The 20,106-nt window shown below is 43.0% G+C and overlaps 1 protein-coding gene across 5 annotated transcripts in view; it reads right to left on the bottom strand.

Annotated features, from left to right (window-relative positions):
* ST3GAL3 (ST3 beta-galactoside alpha-2,3-sialyltransferase 3) overlaps window positions 1–20,106 on the bottom strand; it is a 238,146-nt gene that overhangs the window by 70,958 nt on the left and 147,082 nt on the right. For all 5 annotated transcript variants that reach the window (XM_030866440.3, XM_030866431.3, XM_060306440.2 and 2 more), the window contains one exon: window positions 1,925–2,017. In XM_030866440.3, the coding sequence (XP_030722300.1) occupies window positions 1,925–2,017 (93 nt within the window). The remainder of the gene's footprint in view (window positions 1–1,924; window positions 2,018–20,106) is intronic.

Genomic DNA, 20,106 nt, shown 5'->3' on the forward strand with positions numbered 1-20,106 from the left:
TATAGTCACTTTGGAAAACAGTTTGGCAAATTCTTATGCAGTGAAGCATACATCCTCTACACAAATGTTTATGTTGGCTTTACTTATAATAGCTAAAAACTGGAATTAACCCAAATGTCTTTTGACTGTTGAATGGATAAACAACATACAATGTTATGCCCATATAATGGAATACTATTCAGCAATAAAAAGGAACAAGCAACTGCTACACACATGTGTGAATCCCAAATGCATTATACTGAACAAAAGAGGCAGACTCAAAAGGCTACTATATGATCCATTTATATGACACTCTGGAAATACTACAGGGACAGTAGTTGTCAGGGCCTGGGGGTCAAGGGAGGGGTTAACTGCAAAGAAGCATGAAGGAACTTTTGGGGGTGATGTTGGACGTGTTCTATTAACCGTTACGGTGGTTGCACAAAGGTATTATCAAAACTCATACAACTATACTAATATGTAGATTTTACTGTATGTAAATTAAACCTCAACAAATCTTTAATAAAATTATGACACCTCCAAACAATTATATATTATGCAATCATTTAAAATATGAGATGAATCCATATATGCTGGTAATAGGATAAACTCTAAGACATATTGTTAGGAGTAAAAAGCAAGATACAGTACAATAAATACAGTATGTTCCTGCTTATGGTAATATTGGCTGTCTCTGGGATCTGGAGTGGGAATATATACCCTTTTGTACTGTTTGAGTTTTTTTTCCCCACATGCTTGTATTACTTTCAATTAGAAAACCCATACACAGGTCAAGGAAAACTCACAGGTGTCTGGCCCAGGGGCCTGAGCAGTGTAGGTCTGAGAAAACCCACGCAAGAATATGGAACATGGTGCCAGACACTGAAGCAGTGCTCAGTAAATAGCTGGGGGAAGCAAAACATTGGAATCACGTCAGAAGGCAGACCCCAGACAAAGGGATCTCTAACTGAACACCAGGTATTCAGCCAGCAGAGCCTCCTGTTTTATACGAGGAGCTAAGCTTGGATTGCTGACATTAGGAAAGAAAAGGAGCATAAAATCCAAATACCCTGGATTTGCTTCTGGGCAAGCTATTTGTCAGCATTCCTTTGCAAGCACACCGTGTGCCCTAACCTCAGCCTTCTAAGGGATGGGGTGCATACCCTTCCCCCGTGAACACAGCCCATGCCAAGAGGCCACCCCTAGGGCTCCTCTGGTGGTCCGAGTGCTACATCCTGACTCCCAGAGGTCCAGAGCAGCCCCTCCTACATCCCCTCCAAGTCAGATAGTCCTATAACTCTCTGAAGGAACAAAACGACCCTCACTGCACTCGGACCACAGACAAGACGATCGCAGCACGTCAGGCTCTTTTCCACACCAAGGTTTCAGGAAAGGAAACCCGAAAGGAAAAGGCGGATAAGCAAGCAAGGCCTCTCAGTGGAACTGGGTGAAAGCTTCTCTCAGCAGCTCCTGTCAAGTAAATCAGGAACTCTAGAACGTCAGCCTCAGAAACTCCTCTTTACTTCCTGCTTTATTTGGCTTTGCCTCCCTGAAGCCAGGTAGTTGGTCCCAGCTTCCAAAAAAGACTACGAGCTTCTGTGCTGTGGAGCACTGTCTGGCGGCCTCTGGATACCTGGCTTCCAAGGGGAACCACGTAGGTTCTACCTCGTCTCTTTCCTCCACAGAAGCGAGCTGTGCTGGCAGGTACAAGCTCTGAGAGGAAGACGGGGGTAAGGTGTAGCAAGGGCCTAGAGTGGGACTGGAGTAGGAACCAGCCAAAAGCAAAGTCCTTTCCAGGCACCCACCGACTCAAGGACACGGGAGGAAAGGTACCACAGAATCTCATTTTCTCAGAGGCACACCACTTGCCACACGGGGCAGGGTGTCTGAGTCCTGGGCCATGGACCAGGCTATCCAGGTGACGGGAAGAAACAGGAGCACTTACCGGGGGAAGATGGCAGTCATCAAGGCTGAAGCATAGCCAGGCTTGCAAGTTCCCTCTGAAAAGTTTGCGTACTTGGTGGCTAACTCAGCAGGCCTAGAGGAAGAGAAAGAGAGTCACGGCTTGCCAGGCACTGGGCAGCGGTTACTAGTTCATGAAGAGCTGTAGGTGTTTAAACCCTGAACAAAGCTTCACTCCCTACAATCAGCACTTCAGCCCCCTTTCCATACCAAGGCCCTGGAGGTGGGGGTAAGGGGGAGGAGCCAAGAAACCCTAAAGGAATAGGTGGATAAACAAGCAAGGCCCGGCAGTGGAATTTGGTAAAAAGAGCTCACTGGGTTTTGCATAGATTCTTTGCAGTAAACCAGATTCCACGGAAATCAGGAACTCCATCCAGGCTCCCCGACTGGGAGAGTAGAGCCTGGAGACCTAAGGAGAGAGCCGCCAGACTTTGATAAAGTCACAGGCACTGCCCTTTCAACCTTCCTGGATATGTCTACATGTCCAGCCTCATCTGCCTCTATTCTCCCCACACACACTATGACCCAGCCAGTGGGAACCACTCACAGTGCCCTGAATAGAGATCAAATACATGTTGGGGCGTTTAGTTAAGGAGGCTCTCCTGCTCTCCTATCCTCTGTGCCTGGAATGTTCTTCCTTGTCCTTCTCCACCTGCCTATGCCTCCCGGTCCTTCACAACTCAGCTCAGATGTCAATTTCTCTGGGCCTAACTCCCTGACCCCCAGATTGGGCCAAGTGCCTCCCTGCGTTCACCGTCCACCCCCTGCCATCCGCGTTACATGATTGCCCAGCACTCGCTGTACGGAACTGCAATCATCGGTAGTATGTCTCCCTCACTGCACTGTAACTTCAAGGTCAGGGTCTGATTTAACCCTGTACCCACAGTTCTTTGCACAGAGATGGGCACACAGAAGACCCTTATGATTTTCTGAAGGAACAAAATGGCCCTGACAATCTCACTGCACTTGGACTGGACATAAGACAATCTCAGGAGCCCATAAGTCAGAAAGCACTATTTTTCAGAAGGCTTGTGAGTTGTAGCCCTGGCTTTGCGGCTGTGTGACTGTAGTGAAGTCACCTCATATCTCTGGGCTTCAGTGTCCATATGTGTTCAGTGTGCAGCTGGAGTCACAGCCCTGCCACCAAAAACCCTGCCCAGTGCAGTCTAGAGAAGACCACAGAGGAAGAACAAGACACATTCAGTGACTGCTGGGGCTGGAGGCCCTGCGTGCTGGAGCACCTGAAGGAGCCCTGGCTCATTGCCAGTTCCCAGTCCCAACTTCCCCAGTCTCCACCTTCCCCAGTCTCCACCCTTGGGCCAGCTGCCAGCCCTCTGATGCCCAGCTGCTCTGCTGTGCTGGGGCCCTGTGGTGAGTCTTCCCTCAGGGCTGCCTTCTGCAGGGGCGGGGGCGGGGTGGGTCCAGGGTAGGGGAGGCTGGTGCCTATACAGGACAGCCAGAAACCATGATGCCACCGCCTACCATGCGTCATGTGTGATTCACTCAGTGCCCTGTTGAGCCTAGCCCAGGGCCTTACACAGAGTCACTGCTCACTGAATTTAGACAAACTCATCTGTATCTATGTGCAATTTCTTCTAAAAAAATCTGCATTTTTTTAGCTTTCCCTACCAATGAAATTTAAAGCCTGAAATGCAGATGTAAATGCTGAGCGACAAGCCAGGAGTTGGGCCTTTATTTGGTAGGCAGAAGAAAGTCAAGGGTTTCACAAGAGAAATTTACATAACAATATTTTCTTACACAAACAACTATATTTCAGAAACGAAACATAAACTTCAGTGCAATTACTAAACGTACTGGAAGCTTTTGGACTAGGCACAGTGATGAAAACATTATAGATTTCTTCAATTACTCCTCTCAATAGCCAGGTGAGTAGGTGCTATTAATTATTAATTTACATACAAGCTCAGAAAGATGAAGAGACTTAGTCAAGATCATACAGCTAGTAAGTAGTGGATACGACGTGAAACTATTTCTCTCTGACACAAGTGCAGGAGCTCTTAATTAATTAATTTATTTATTTTTGGCTGTGTTGGGTCTTCGTTTCTGTGCGAGGGCTTTCTCTAGTCGCGGCGAGTGGGGGCCACTCTTCATCTCAGTGCACAGGCCTCTCACTGTCGCGGCCTCTCTTGTTACGGAGCACAGGCTCCAGACGCGCAGGCTCAGTAGTTGTGGCTCACGGGCCTCGTTGCTCCGCGGCATGTGGGATCCTCCCAGACCAGGGCTCGAACCCGTGTCCCCTGCATTGACAGGCAGATTCTCAACCACTGCGCCACCAGGGAAGCCCAGGAGCTCTTAACATGGCACCGCCCTGGTGTGGCTCACAGTCAGTGCCATCACAGAGGGAAGCACAGCATCCAGGGACAGCACGAGTGGTCAGTGCAGCTGGGGATGGGGTAGGGAAGCTCTCTGGAAGTATGTAACAAGCAGTGAGGCATTATGAGTCCCTCATATCCTTGTCTCCAATCCCTCACCACCCGCTTGCTTGCCTGGTACTGTGGGTTCCTATGGTCTTTCTGAATTCCAGATAGTTTCACAAAGAAAAGGAAAGATGGATGGTGGTCGTCCCTTTAACATAGCGCATTGCAGAAATGCACGTGGAAATGCATGTACAACAGCAGACAAACCTTCAGCCACATCTTTCCTCTCTCTAGTGAACACGATCAACTTCTGGCAAAATGCTTCAAGAATCAGGGCTCTAGATGTGCAGCAATATGGATGGACCTGGGGGGCCTTATGCTAAGTGAAATAAGTCGGACAGAGAAAGACAAATACTGTATGATCTCACGTATATGTGGAACCTAAAAAATACAACCAACTAGTGACTATAGCAAAACAAGAAGTAGACTCATAGATATAGAGAACAAACTTGTGGTTGCCAGCAGGAAGGGTGGGGAGGGACAAAATATGGGTGGGAGAGTGGGAGGTACAAACCATGGGGTGTAAGATAGGCTCAAGGATGTACTATACAACATGGGGAATACAGCCAATATTCTGTAATAACTGTAAATGGAAAGTAACCTTTAAAAAATGTATAAAAATGTTTTTAATTAAAAAAAAAAGAATCGGGCTGTGGGATAGTCCAGGGTCTATGGACTCAGGTAATCCATAATGGAGAAGAAAGAGCACAGGCAAGATGGAACACAGGAAGCCAGAGCCCACCAGGAAAGGCTCTTCCCAGGCCAGTGCAGGGTAATCAGATATTAAGGATGGAGTAGCTCTAAACCAAACTCCAAGCAACAGTAACTTCTAAAACATACAGCCCTGGGCATAGTGGGCCATGTCAAGTTATTACCAAATTAAAATGCCTTAGGAATGGCCTCCTGACTATCCCAGTGAGAGAAGAATAGGGGGAGTGTTGGGGATTCTGAGTCATACAGCAGGCTGGGACCTCTGGGGCAGTTAGCGGTCAAAACCACCAAGATTAACAGTCTTCAACTCCCTCGGGCCAGAATAGTTAGTTTCTCTAAGGCGCTCACACTCCAAATGCCAGGAGGTCCCCACAGATGTCTGATCAAATCATTCAGCCCTTGTTCTTCTCCTACTCTGCAGCTGGCCTCTCATTTGGGGAGATTTAACATTTCGACCAGTAAGAGCACCATTGTCCTGCAAACGTGACTACCAAGAGCCTGGGGTGAAGAGTGTAAACCACTGCACTCTTAAGAGGAAATCCAGATGGAGAGGCTGGCACCTAAAAGAAGGAACCAGACTTCCACGCCTCTGCTTCACTCAGAAGCCCCAAGTTTAAGGAATCAGGTCAAACAACAGGTTGTAAATGGGAAGAATACAGGACGTGGAATTAGAAGCTTTCATAAAAGACACTGCAGGCTGCATGACCTTGGGCAAGTGAAGGACAATCTGCTTCTCAGCTTCCTCAGCTTCCTGCAAATGGGAACCACTCAGCTCTCAGAGATCTTGGAGGGTGTGGTGAAAAAGAACATTTGGAGGGGCTGGCTGTCCTCTAGAGCACCACACAAATACTTCGTGACAGGTGAGGTGGCGGAGCTTTCCAATGCTCAAGTTTGGATCCTGTCCTGGGGAGAGTCACTGAATGATTTCCAGTGGGAGAGTGCCCTGATCACCGTGTGCATTTTAAGGATCAACATTTGGGAGCTGAGGAGTAGCATGGCAAAAGGCTGAAAGAAGCAGTCCCTGAGATAGAAAAATAATCAGGAGAGAGTGTGATGTCTCAGGTGCCAAAGGAATGAAGTGTCTCAAGAAGGATACAGGGACCAACTGCATCAAACACTGTGCTCGGCCTGGGAAGGTAGCCACAAGATTGACAGCTGTATTTGCCAACACGGAGGTTGCTCTTGACTTTGAGTAGAGCTGTTTCACTGGAGTGTGGGGGTGAAATGCTGCTTTCATCGGGTTTCAGAGAAAACAGAAGAATTGGAGCCAGGGAATAGAGACTACCATTTTTAGAAGTTTTGCTATAAAGGGAGACAGAGAAATGGGGCAATTGCTGGAGGGGAATTGCAGGGAAAGATTTTTTTGAGGTTAGGAAATTTTTCAGCATGCATATAAGCTGGTTAGAATAAGAGGAAAACTCAAGCATGATGCAACAGAAATGGGACAGTTGGAGAAATGTCCCCGAGAAGGTGAGAGAGAGAAAGGATCTACCACAAAAGTAGAAGGGTTGGCCTTCGCTCTGTCTACCCTGCCCTGCCCTGGCTAGTGACTACCTATTCATCTTGCAACATTCGGGTGAAGCACCACTTCCTTTGTGAAACTTTTCCTGATTGCTTCCCCCGCCAAGCAGAACCAACCTCTCCTGCCTGTGGACCCCATTTTACCTAGAGCTGACAGTCACCTGACCTTGCTCACTTGTCCCCACTCTCTCTCCCACCTCCTTCCCTTCCATCCTCTCACTCATTCATTCATTCATTCACTCAACAGATATTTAGAGGCAACAGAGTCACTCTGCTTGGGTTTGTACCCTGGCTCCATCCCTTACCAGCTGGGCATGTTATTTAACTGCTCTGTGCCTTAATTTCCACATCTTTAAAACTGGAATTATACTAATACCTCATAAAATTCTTGTGAGGATTATGTTGACAATACAATGTTTAGTACAAGCCTGGCACATAGTTCTCCCTCAGTACATGCTAACTGTAACAGTCTCATTGTTGTTATGTGCCAGACGCTGGCCTGGGATTAGGGATACAGTGATGACTAGGACATAACTACGGCCTAGCACTTGTTACCCTGAAGAATAAACTGTCCATTTAGGGACTTCCCTGGTGGCGCAGTGGTTAAGAATCTGTCTGCCAATGCAGGGGACACGGGTTCGAGCCCTGGTCCGGGAAGATTCCCACACACCGCGGAGCAACTAAACCCGTGCGCCACAACTACTGAGCCTGTGCTCTAGAGCCCGTGAGCCACAACTACTGAGCCCATGTGCCACAACTACTGAAGTCCGCGTGCCTAGAGCCTCCGCTCCACAACAAAGAGAAGCCGCCGCAATGAGAAGCCCGTGCACCGCAACAAAGAGTAGCCCCTGCTCACCGCAACTAGAGGAAGCAACCAAGACTGAACGCAGCCAAAAAATAAATAAATAAATTTATTTAAAAAAAAAAAAAGGAATAACTGTCCATTTAAACATCTTTCTCTCCCAGACCATGAAATCTGAGTACAGTGCCTAGCACAGAGTACCATGCACGGCACTGACGATATAAGTACCCAACAAAATGTTTTTTGGACTGAACTCAATTGGTTACCTTGACTTGGAAGGTTAATTGACAGGAAGTGTGGGTATGAGGTGGTGATGGCTGGGGAAAATGAAGAAAGGACTTTGAGGATTAGAACTGTATAGATCAGTGTTGTTGGGCATCCCTTGACCAATGGGCTAATTTCTAGAACCTCTCAGAAAAGACTGAACTTAGCCCCCTACTGTGCCCCCTCCCTCATTCCAGGTGCTAGTTTACTGGAAGCAGTTCAAGGAACTGGTTGCAAGAACAGAGTAAGACCATGTGTGTAACACCTAGCACACTGCCTCACAAACCATCGTTAACAAATATTAGCTTCTTTTAAAGCAAATATAGCAACTTAATCAAGGTAGCCAGTACAATCGTGCTGGGAGGACTTGCATGATAAACACAGGTAAGAACTCTCAGCACAGAGTTCACCCCACCACTGCTTCTTCAGTTCTATCCTCTCTAACCTTCCTGATGAAGATGCACTTCTGCAATTACTAGAGGGACGCTTCTGGAATGACGACATGATTTGGGAAATGGCAGAAGCAGCTTAGGTTAGCTCTAGTAATCCTAGCTCGTCATTAAACATTTTCATTTTCTTTTTTTTTTTTTCCTGAAATAGCCTTTATGTAAGAAAGGTTATTTAATACTGCCATAGAGCCTTTCAAGCTCCAAGATGGAAAGTTTTCTCCCTAAGGACAATTTCTATCTCCTCTGACTGCCTCTCCCCCACGATTACAGGTCTGCTGGCTCTTCCTGAATTATCAACCGTCTCTTCATTCACCCACATTTGGGGTGTGCCAATCCATCCTGCCCTGGGCATCACTGACCCTTTGCTCTTTGTGAACTCCACTGCAGACTTGGGCTTCTATACGGTTTTGCCTCACTTACAGTGATCTGTGATAAACATGGAGGCACTGTCTCATGTCTCTTCTATCACTTTAAGAGAAGAGGGACTGCTTGATTTGCGTGATCTGGAATTTGGGGTATTTCTCAGCTCTGGAGGCCCTGCCTTTCAGCTCTTGCTACTGGGCACTGCAGTATCTTCTCAACAAATCAGCCACTCTGCTCTTTGATCAGTGATTCTGGAGCTGACATTACTGCAGTTTATCTTTGTCTCCAGGGCCTTGTAATTTACTTCATTTTGTCTGGGAGGATGCTCTCTAGTAAGCTCTTGCAAACGCTTTAGCCTGAGCTGTATATGCAATTCTCACCGACACTTTCCACCAGGAATCTCTTGCAACTGCTCCAATTCAATTTTGTTTCTACATTTTATTAAAACACACACACACACACAGTTGACATAATTATCTAATGTAACTTTACAATAATCCTTTAAGGAGTACAGCCCTTAGACCTAGGCATGTGGGGCTAAAAGAGTCCAAGAGAAGCATGGTTGGAAGATGTGCTATTCTCCGTTTACACTATAAAATTTCAAATGATAAAATTTGGTAGGGATTGCACTGACTCTGTACGTTGTTTTAGATACTATAAACATTTTAACAATATTAATTCTTCCAATCCATGAGTACAAAATATCATTCCATTTACTTGTGTCTTCTTCATTACCTTCATCAGTGTCTTATAGTTTCATTGTAAAAAGCCTTTCACCTCCTAAGCTAAATTTATTCCAAGGTATTTTATTCTTTTTGATGCAATTGTAAATGGGATTGTTTTCTTAATTTCTCTTTCTGATAGTTCATTATTAGTGTATAGAAACACAACTGATTTTAGTATATTGATTTTGTATCTTACAACTTTATTGAATTTTTAAAAATCATTCTAACAGGTTTTTTTTTTTTTTGGTGGAATCTTTAGGATTTTCTATTTATACTATTGTCACCTCTAAATACAGACAGTTTTACTTTTTCCTTTCCAAATTGGATGCCTTTTGTTTCTTTTTCTTTCTTAATTGCTTTGGCTAGGACTTCTGGTACTACAATGAATAAAAGTGGTGAAAGTGGCCATCTTTGTCTTGTTCCTGATCTTAGAGGAAAGACTCAGCTTTTTTACCATTGAGTATGACGTTATGTGTGGGTTTATCATATATGGCCTTTATTATGTTGAGGTACATTTCCTTTATACCCACTTTGTTGAGAATTTTTATTATGAATGGATGTTGAATTTTGTCACATGCTTATTTTGTATCTACTGAGATGATCATATGATTTTTTTCTCTTCATTTTATTAATGTGGTTTATCACATTGATTGATCTATGGATGTTGCACCATCCTTGCATCCCAGGAATAAATCCCACTTGATCACAGTGTATGTTGAATTTTAATGTATTGTTGAATTCTGTTTGCTAAAATTTTGTTGAGGATTTTTGCATCTGTGTTCATCAAAGATATTGGCCTGTGATTTTCTTTTCTTGTAGTGCCTTTGTCTGGTTTTGATATCAGGATAATGCTGGCCTCATAAAATGAGTTTGGAAGTGTTCCTTCCTCTTCTATGTTTTGGAAAAATTTGAGAAGGATTGGTATTTTTTCTTTAAATGTTTGGTAGAATTCACCAGCCATCTGGTCCTGGACTTTTTTTTTTGGGAGGTTTCTGACTACTGATTCAATCTCCTTACTAGTAATTGGTCTGTTTGGATTTTTATTTCTTCATGATTCAGTCTTGATAGTTTCAAATGGTAAATTTAACATGACCACAAACTAATTACATTTCACATTTCCCCTTCATACTCTGGGTAAGACTTGCGTTTGTGGTCATGGTCAGCAAAGCACAGTCACAACCTTTCAGAGTCACTGGAAGCCAGTATTTGTGGGCAGCATGAAGGATAAGGATAGTGTGGCATCAAGAGTAATGATGTGGGAATATTACTCAGCCATAAAAAGAAACGAAACTGAGTTATCTGTAGTGAGGTGGACGGAACTAGACTGTCATGCAGAGTGAAGTAAGTCAGAAACAGAAAAACAAATACCGTATGCTAACACATATATATGGAATCTTAAAAAAAAAAATAAAGGTTCGGAACAATCTAGGGGCAGGACAGGAATAAAGACGCAGACATAGAGAATGGACTTGAGGACACGGGGAGGGGGAAGGGTAAGCTGGGACGAAGTGAGAGAGTGGCATGGACATATATACACTACCAAATGTAAAATAGATAGCTAGTGGGAAGCAGCTGCATAGCACAGGGAGATCAGCCCCGTGCTTTGTGACCACCTAGAGGGGTGGGATAGGGAGGGTGGGAGGGAGAAGCAAGAGGGAGGAGATATGGGGATGTATGTATATGTATAGCTGATTCACTTTATTATACAGCAGAAACTAACACACCATTGTAAAGCAATTATACTCCAATAAAGATGCTAAAAAAAAAGAAGAGTAATGATGTAACCCTCATGAAATAAAGGGTACTAGAGAACTGAAGAGACAAGAAGATCTATATTGTTTCTATAAAACAGGTTCCAGAAAGCCATGGCACTGTAAATAATAACAGTACTGCTACCTTTTTCTTATGGTGGGAGATGTGAAATTAGCCAGGAATGATGCACCTGACAATAAAGAAAACATGATGAGATGGTTCCTGAACCTGAACAGGAAGAAGGGGTATCTGGATACTCTGAAGAAACTTCATGTGCACTGATTGGATAATATACACATACATAAGTATCTCTTCTTTCCCTATTGTTCTAAAGCCTCATTAATAAGTCATTACATCTCACATGGACCCATCAACTTATTTATACAGCAGAGACCTTACAAAAATATTAGCCAGGACTCTGCACACCCTTGGAGCAGCCCTACTCTGGGGGTAAGTATCATTATCATTTTTGACAAGAGAAACTGACTCTTAAACCCATCCTTTATTCTCACCAAAGCCTTTGCTTTCTTTGGTAGAAAGAAGAGTGGGCTTAAAGGTAAAAAGACCGGAGTTTAAGTAACTAGCTCTTCCACTTACTAGTTGTGTAACCTCAGGCATGAGATAATCGGTTCTCTTAACTCTTAAAATAGCTTTAATAAATACAGGACTGGTGGGAAGATCAAATGATTTCCTGCAACAATGTAGGACAGAACATTCTTTGAAAGGCTATACAAATGTCACTAACTATTTCTACTGTTTTAATGTTTGACTTCCACTTTTTCTACTTCTAGACCACCTGAATTATCATCATAATTTCACTAATTTTTTTTTTTTTTTTTGCGGTACGCGGGCCTCTCACTGCCGCAGCCTCCCCCGTTGCTGAGCACAGGCTCCGGACGTGCAGGCTCAGCGGCCATGGCTCACGGGCCCAGCCGCTCCGCGGCATGTGGGATCTTCCTGGACCAGGGCACAAACCCGTGTCCCCTGCATCGGCAGACGGACTCTCAACCACTGCGCCACCAGGGAAGCCCCTAATATTTTTTAATTAATTAATTAATTAATTTTTATTTTTGGCTGCATTGGGTCTTCGTTGCTGCACGCAGGCTTTCTCTAGTTGCAGCGAGCAGGGTCTACTCTTCGTTGTGGTGCGTGGGCTTCTTGTTGTAGTGGCTTCTCTTGTTGCGGAGCACAGGCTCTAGGTGCGTGGGCTTCAGTAGTTGTGGCTCACGGGCTCAGTAGTTGGGGCTCGCGCGCTCTAGAGCACAGGCTCAGTAGCTGTGGCGCGCAGGCTTAGTTGCTCCACAGCATGTGGGATCTTCCCGGACCAGGGCCCGAACCCGTGTCCCCTGCATTTGCAAGCGGATTCTTAACCTCTGCGCCACCAGGCAAGTCCCCATTTCACTAATTTAATGAAGAAAAAAACCGCTTTTTTAAAATTTTTCTTACTTGGATTATTCTCTCCAACTCACTTGGCTGTCTCCAAACTTCTGCCCTATCAGCAGGAAGATCAGGAGACTCCTGGGAACAGGGAAGGAGGGCCGCTGAAATGAAGCCAACATCTCATATACAGGGACTTGTCTTCAACTGGCATGCCACTGCATAACTGAGCTCAGCGGAAAGGCTAAATAAATCTCATAAGATCTGTAGCATAGTATTTACTGATCTCTTTACTGTCTCCATAGTTTTTCCTTTTCCACAATGTCATACAGTTGAAACCATATAGTATGTAGACTTTTCAGACTGGCTTCTTTCATTTAGCAACATGTATTTAAGGTTCCTCCATGCCTGTTCATGGCTTGATAGTGCATTTCTTTTTAGAGCCAAATAATACTCCATTGTCTGGATGTACTACAGCTTGTTTATCCATTCACCTAATGAAGGACATCTCGGTTGCTTCCAGTTGTTGGCGACTATGATTTTTTAAAGATAATTAAACAAAAAGGCCCTTATTACTGTATAAACCAGAGCAATGTGCAACATTTGTGCCATACTGTGCCACTGTGTGCGGTTTTGTATAGACATAAGTTTTCAGCTCAATTGGGTAAATACCTACAACAGTAATTGCTAAATCATGTGGTCAGACTATGTTTAGCTTTTTAATATGTTGCCAAAATGGCTGAACCATTCTGCATTCCTGCCAACAATGAATGAGACTTCCTGTTGCTCCACATCCTTGCCAACATTTGATGTGTCAGTATTTTGTATTTTAGCCATTCTAATAGGTGTGGTGATATTTTATTCTTGTTTTAATCTGCATTTCCCTAATGACACATGAGATATGGGCGTCTTTTCATATGCTTATTTGCCGTCTGTATACATCTTGTCAGATGAGGTGTCTGTTAAAGTCTTTGGCCCGTTTTTAACTGGGTTGGTTGTTTTTCTTATTGCTGAGTTTTAAGAGTTCTTTGTATATTTTGAATGAAAGTCTTTTAAAAATCAAACGTGTTTTGCAAGTATTTTTTTCTGGTTTGTGGCTTGTTTTTTCATTATTTTATCAGTGTCTTTCACAGAACAAAAGGTTTTAATTTCAGTAAGTCAAGTTATTGATTTTTTCTTTCATGAATTGTACTCTTGGTTTTGTATCCAAAAACTCATTGCCAAATCCAAGTTCACACAGATTTTCTCCTGTTATATTCTAGAAGTTTTGTGTTTTACATTTAGGTCTATTAGATTCCATTTTGAGTTAATTCTCATGAAAAGTGTAAGGTGAAAGATTTAGTTTCTACATATGGATGTCCAATTGTTCTAGCATCACTTGTCGAAAAGATGATCCTTTTTTTTCTGTTGAATTGCCTTTGCTCCTTTGTCAAGGATCAATTGACTATATTGGTGTATTTCTATTTCTGGACTCTCTATTCTGTTCCATTGGTCTGTTTGTCTATTCTTTTGCCAATACCATGCTGTCCTAATTACTGTAGCTTTATCTTAAGTCTAATGTCACGTAGCATCAGTCCTTCAACTTTGTTCTTCTTTATCAGTATTATGTGGACTATTCTCAGTTGTTTGCCTTTCCATATAAACTTTAGAATAAGTTTGTTGATATCCATAAAATAATTTGCTGGGATTTTAACTGAGATTACGTTGAATCTATAGATCAAGTTAGGAGGAACTGACATTTAAACAATATTGAATCTTTCTATCCATGAACATGGAATAGCTCTCAATTTATCTAGATTTCTCTGATCAGAGTCTTGTAACTATATATATAAATTTATATATATCAATATATTTAGATTTATACCTAAGTATTTCTTTTTGTGTGTGATAATTTAAATGATATTATGTTTTTAATTTCATATTCCAATTGTTCATTGCTGGTATATAGGAAAGCAACTGACTTTTGTATATTAACCTTGTATCCTGGAATAGTGCTATAACTGCTGGTTAGTTCCAGGAGTTTTCTGCCAGTTCTCTGGGATTTTCTACATAGTCAATCATGTCATCTGTGAACAAAGACCGTTTTAATCCTTCCTTCCTAATATCTATGTCTTTTATTTCCTTTACTGGTCTTATTGAATTAGCTAGATCTTTCAGTATAATGCTGAATAGGAGTAGTAAAAAGGGACATTCTTGCCTTTTCCCAAACTTAGGGGGAAAGCATCTAGTTTCTCATCATCAAGCATGATGTGAGGTGTAGATTTTTTGTAGATGTTCTTTATCTTATTGAGCAAGTTTCTTTCCATTCCTATTTTGCTGAGAGTTTTTCCTAAAATCACGATTGGATGTTGGATTGTATCAAACGCTTTTCTGCATCTTATAGATATGATATGATTTTTCTTCTTTAGCCTGTTGATGTGATGCAATATAGTAATTGATTTTCTAATGTTGAACCAACCTTGCACATCTGGAATAAATCCCACTTCATTTAGGTGTGTGGTTCTTTTTGTACATCATTGGATTCAATATGCTAATATTTTGTTGAGAATTTTTGCATTATGTTCATGAGAGATATTGGTCTGTAATTGAGAATGTCTTTATCTGGTTTTGGTTTTAGGGTAATGCAGCTTCACAGAACAAGTTAGAAACATTCTCTGCTTCTATTTTCTGGAAGAGATTGTAGAGAATTGGTATCATCTTCTCCTTAAATGTCTGATAGAAGTCACCAGTGAAACCATCTGAGCCTGGTTTTCTGGAAGGCTACTAATTATTGATTCAATTTCTTTGGTAGATATAGGCCTCTTCAGATGATCTATGTCTTCTTGTATGTTTTGGTAGTTTGTGTGTTCCAAGGAATTGGTCTATTGCACCTCAGTTACCAAATTTGTGGGCACAGAGTTGCTCATAATATTCCCTTATTAACGCTTTTAATATCCATGGGATCAGTAGTGATGATCCTTCTTCTATTTCTGATACTAGTAATCTGTGTCTTCTCTCTTTTTTTCTTGGCTAGCCTGGCTAGAGGTTTACTGCTTTTATTGATATTGCCAAAGAATCAGCTTTTGGTTTTATTGATTTGCTCTACTTATTTCTGCTCTTTGTTTCTTTTTTTTAAATTAATTTATTTATGGCTGCGTTGGGTCTTCGTTGCTGAGGGTGGAGTTTCTCTAGTTGCGGCGAGCAGGGTCTACTCTTCGTTGCAGTATGCGGGTTTCTCATTGCAGTGGCATCTCTTGTTGCAGAGTACCAGCACTAGAGTGCGCAGGCTTCAGTAGTTGCAGCACGTGGGCTCAGTAGTTGTGGCTCATGGGCACTAGAGTGTGGGCTCAGTAGTTGTGGTGCACGGGCTTAGTTGCTCCGCGGCATGTGGGATCTTCCCGGACCAGGGCTTGAACTTGTGTCCCCTGCATTGGCAGGGGGATTCTTAACCACTGCGCCACCAGGGAAGTCCCCCTACTCTTTGTTTCTATGAAGGTCTCCTAAGTCTTATTTCCCTTTCCACTTCTGCTCCTCTCCAACCCATCTACCTTCCCACAGGCAAAATCACCTTCCTACAAGTCAAAATTAATGCTTTTCAACTGCTTAAAATACTTTGATGCCACCTTTTGCCTTCAAGATGAAGCCCAAACTTCTTATTGTTATCTCTAGAGCCCTGCATGATTTGGTCTGCTTATTCCTCCAGACTTATCATGTCTCATCCTTAGACCTCTTGGAGCTTTGACAGCATAGAAAAGACATATTAAGTTTTTACACAAATATTTATTCCCAGTATAGATAGTGAAGAACTATTTAAATAGGCCAATAGAATTTACAGGAAATTCTTCAATTGATTCAGATTTTAAAAGACCATGAAGAAAAAAACTAGAGAAAGGGCTGGTAACCAAAAATTAATATAAAATGGATTTTTGAAAATAGTATTTAGAGACCTAGAGATCATAATGAAAGTTTGCGGTTTTTTTTGGGGGGGGCGGTTTTGGGTTTTATTTTTCTGGCTGCGCCACGCGCCATGTAAAATCTTAGTTCCCCAATGAGGAATCGAACCCACGCCCCCTGCAGTGGAAATGCGGACCACCAGGGAAGTCCCGAAAGTTTTCTTTTTTTTTAATTACAGAAAAGAAGGCACATCCAGATATATTTTTTCATTTTAAAGGTATATAAGGACAATACAGAAAAGGTAAACTCAAAAGGAAAAAAGTACTCACAATCCAACTGTCCTAACATAACTACTACTACATTCTGTGGTAGTCATTATGCTATATTCAAATATGGTTATAGTGATAGGCTTGAAGGCTATACCCTGGTTCTCAACCCTGGCATGTTAGAATCACCTGGTGGAACTTTTAAACATTAAGGTAACTGATTCCTGATCAACTAAATCAGAATCTCTGGGTGGTGAAGTCCTGTGCTGAGAAACACTGTATATAGACATGTCCTATGTACAGGCAGGGGCCTCACCTCAAAGGTGAGTTTATTTTTGGTATCAATCACCTGGGAAAGTGAAGAGTTCCTCAGACAGGATATGGAATCTTTTAGAGCAGTATTAGACTCATATGGGGAGCTTTAAAAATCCCAAAGCCCAGGCTACACCTCAACCCAATGACTTCAGAACCTCTAGGGGGTGGGAGGCAGGTGTCAGTAATTTCTTAAGCTCCCCAGGTGATTCCAGTATTCAGTCAAGGTTAAGAACCACAGTGCTGAGAGCTCCAGGTGAGCTACAAAGTAGGAATTTGGCTTTTGGCATATGGTAGGTGCTCAATAAACACTTTCCCCACAGGGGAAAGTTCCCCATGCAGCCATAGGGAACTTGACAGGCTGTTCTGGAAATAGTAAGCTATGCCTCAGGGTGTATTGTAGACTGCCCTATGTTTATAGGTCTTTCACAATTGGCTTGGTTTTCACAAGCCTTTGGGGGTTAAAAGTTGTTAGTTTTGGCTCCTATATCCTCGTCTTCACAAGGAATTCCTTATGAAATGAGACTGAGCATTAACGCCTCCATGCTCTTGCCCACATGGCAACCATAAAACATCATACAGACAGGAGCTTTCCCAGCACACGGAGCACCCACCTACACCCAGCTGAAACAGATGACACCACCATTTAATTAAATCAGCTTCCAGAACGCTGACATCAGCTCAGGAAAAACACACCTGGACACCAGGATCTGGCACCTTCAAGACTCCAGATGGTTCCTGTCTCTGCTGGACTAACGGGCACATTCCCCAGCTCCGGTGTCATGTTCCTCATAACCAAGACTGAGATTTCCTTAGGGTGTTGTCTGAGTGCTCTGCCTCCAGATACAGGCAGGGCTAACTCCCTCTCTTCCACTGAGTCTTTGCTCAAATCTACCTTTCATTGAGGCTTGCCCTGACCGTCCCATTTAAACTTGCAATCTCTTCTCCAGCATTCCCTTGTCCTGCTCTATTTTCTTTCATAGCACTCATCACCTTCCAAGACACTGAAAACGTTACTTGTTTATCACACCTTTTGTTTACTGACCACCTTGCTCACTGGTATATCCTCAGAGCATGGAACATGATACACAGTAGCTGCTCAAGGAAGCTGTTGAATGAATGAGGAAGCGCTTACCTCGATGTCTGGGCAGCAGACTGTAGCCCTGAGCCTTTCCCTAGGACCCTCCACTTTGAACAGTAGACTCCTTTTTGGGAAGCCAGAGCCTCTCCAGGGACCAGACTTGAACCCTCTGGAGGCATCATCCCATTGGGCTGCAGCTGACTGCACTGAGCAGCCTGAGAGCCTACCCCCCAGGGAACACAAGGTTAATTCTTGGACAACTTTGAGGCCAACAAAACCCAACACGCCAGCCTCACATCCTGGTTATTCACTCCCTCAATGACATCCTCATCAGTTTTCTCATGCTCAAGTCACTGCTGTCTCCTTCTTCTTCATGGTTCAATCTCCCACTTCTCTCCCACCTCACCATATTCTAACTTTCCACTGTCTTCCATGAAGCCTCGACTTCTTCAGTGAATGTTCCTTCCATCTTCTAATTTCATGGAAACCTGGGTCTTCACTGAAAACACCATTTCCTCTACAGCCCTATGTGATGGAGGCTGCTCTTTCTTCTATACCCCATGCACCTGAAGGCCCCTCATATCCTCCTTGTACTCCATTTATGCTTCCGAGTCACCAGTATGTCACCTTCCTTAAAAAAAAGAAAAGAAAACCTGTTCATTGCTCATGCTATCCAGAAATACTACCTCCTACCCTCCCTTGCTGTTCTCATTTACTCTCTCCCCCTTCACTAAGACTTCAGCTCACAAGACATCCTTTCCAATCAAGCTTACAAGGCTGTTCATATGGCTTAAAAATTTCACGGTTTTATCCCAATTACAAAGCACATAGTTGGTACTCACGAAATATTTGCTAAATGAATGAGTCGAAGAAATGAAATCTGGGGCAAGAAGCAGGAGGCAAGCTGAGGTTAAGGTTTGATTTTGGGGCTATAGCCTTCCCAGTTTACCAGACACCAACAAAGGTAAATGGATAGGTTGAATCTCATACTTGGGCAATTATTATGATCCCACTTTATAGTAAGAAACTGAGAAATAACAGTTAAATAACTCGCTCAAGATTATAGCTAGTAAGATGTGGAACTGGGCTTTAAAAATCAAAATCTGACTCCACAGCCCACATTTTTTTTTAATAAATTTATTTATTTTATTTTTATTTTTGGCTGTGTTGGGTCTTCGTTGTTGTGCTCAGAAGCAATGCTTCTCTAGATGTGGCGAGTGGGGACTACTCTTCATTGTGGTGCACGTTGCAGTGGCTTCTATTGTTGCAATGCACAGGCTCTAGGCACGTGGGCTTCACTAGTTGTGGCACGTGGGCTCAGGAGCTGTGGCTCGCGGGCTGTAGAGCACAGACTCAGTAGTTGTGGCGCAGGGGCTTAGTGGTCCTGCGCCATGTGGGAATCTTTCAGGACCAGGGCTCAAACCCGTGTCCCCTGCATTGGCAGGCAGATTCTTAACCACTGCGCCACCAGGGAAGCCCAGCACAGCCCACATTTTTAACCTCCAAAAAATATTGCCCTCCTGAACAATAGAGTTTGCAGTTAAAAGACAAGGTTTTGTACAGCTCACTGCATATAAGTATTTTAAATAATCTTCACAACACTGACAAGTGATTCTGTCGTGAAGACACAAGTAGCAGGGAATTCTCAAAGGAAATAGAAACCATTTATTCCACAAAGACATAATTAAAAGAATATAATGAAGACCAAAAAAATCTAAGACATCTATTTCCAGGTTCTTGGAGTATCATTGGATATAGAGATATTTTAAGTGTATTTCTATAAACAGTTGACCCTTGAACAACAACATGATTAGGGGCACTGACCCTGCATGCAGTCAAAAATCCACATATAACTTATAGTCAGCCCTCCATATATGCAGTTCCTCCACAGCCATGATTCTGCAGGCTCAGATGCAACCAGTCACAGATCATGTAGTACTGTAGTAGGTACTGTTGAAAAAAATCCACATATGAGTGGATGCACTGCAGTTCAAATGTTCAAGGGTCAACTGTAATAGGTTCTTAAGAATAGAAAACACCTGGGGCGGGGAGGCCATTCTCATGCAGATATATCTGCTGCATTCTCAGTGAAGGGCCAGCTAAGTATGATTTGTGAGGCAAATCTGACCCACTATCTGTTCTGTGTATTGTCGGTGAGTTAAGAATGTCTTTTACATCTTAATGGTTGGTTTAAAAATTAGAAGCATAATATTTAATGACATAAAAATTAT

Source organism: Globicephala melas, chromosome 1, assembly GCF_963455315.2.
Source record: "Globicephala melas chromosome 1, mGloMel1.2, whole genome shotgun sequence".
In the NCBI taxonomy this organism is placed as follows: domain Eukaryota; kingdom Metazoa; phylum Chordata; class Mammalia; order Artiodactyla; family Delphinidae; genus Globicephala; species Globicephala melas.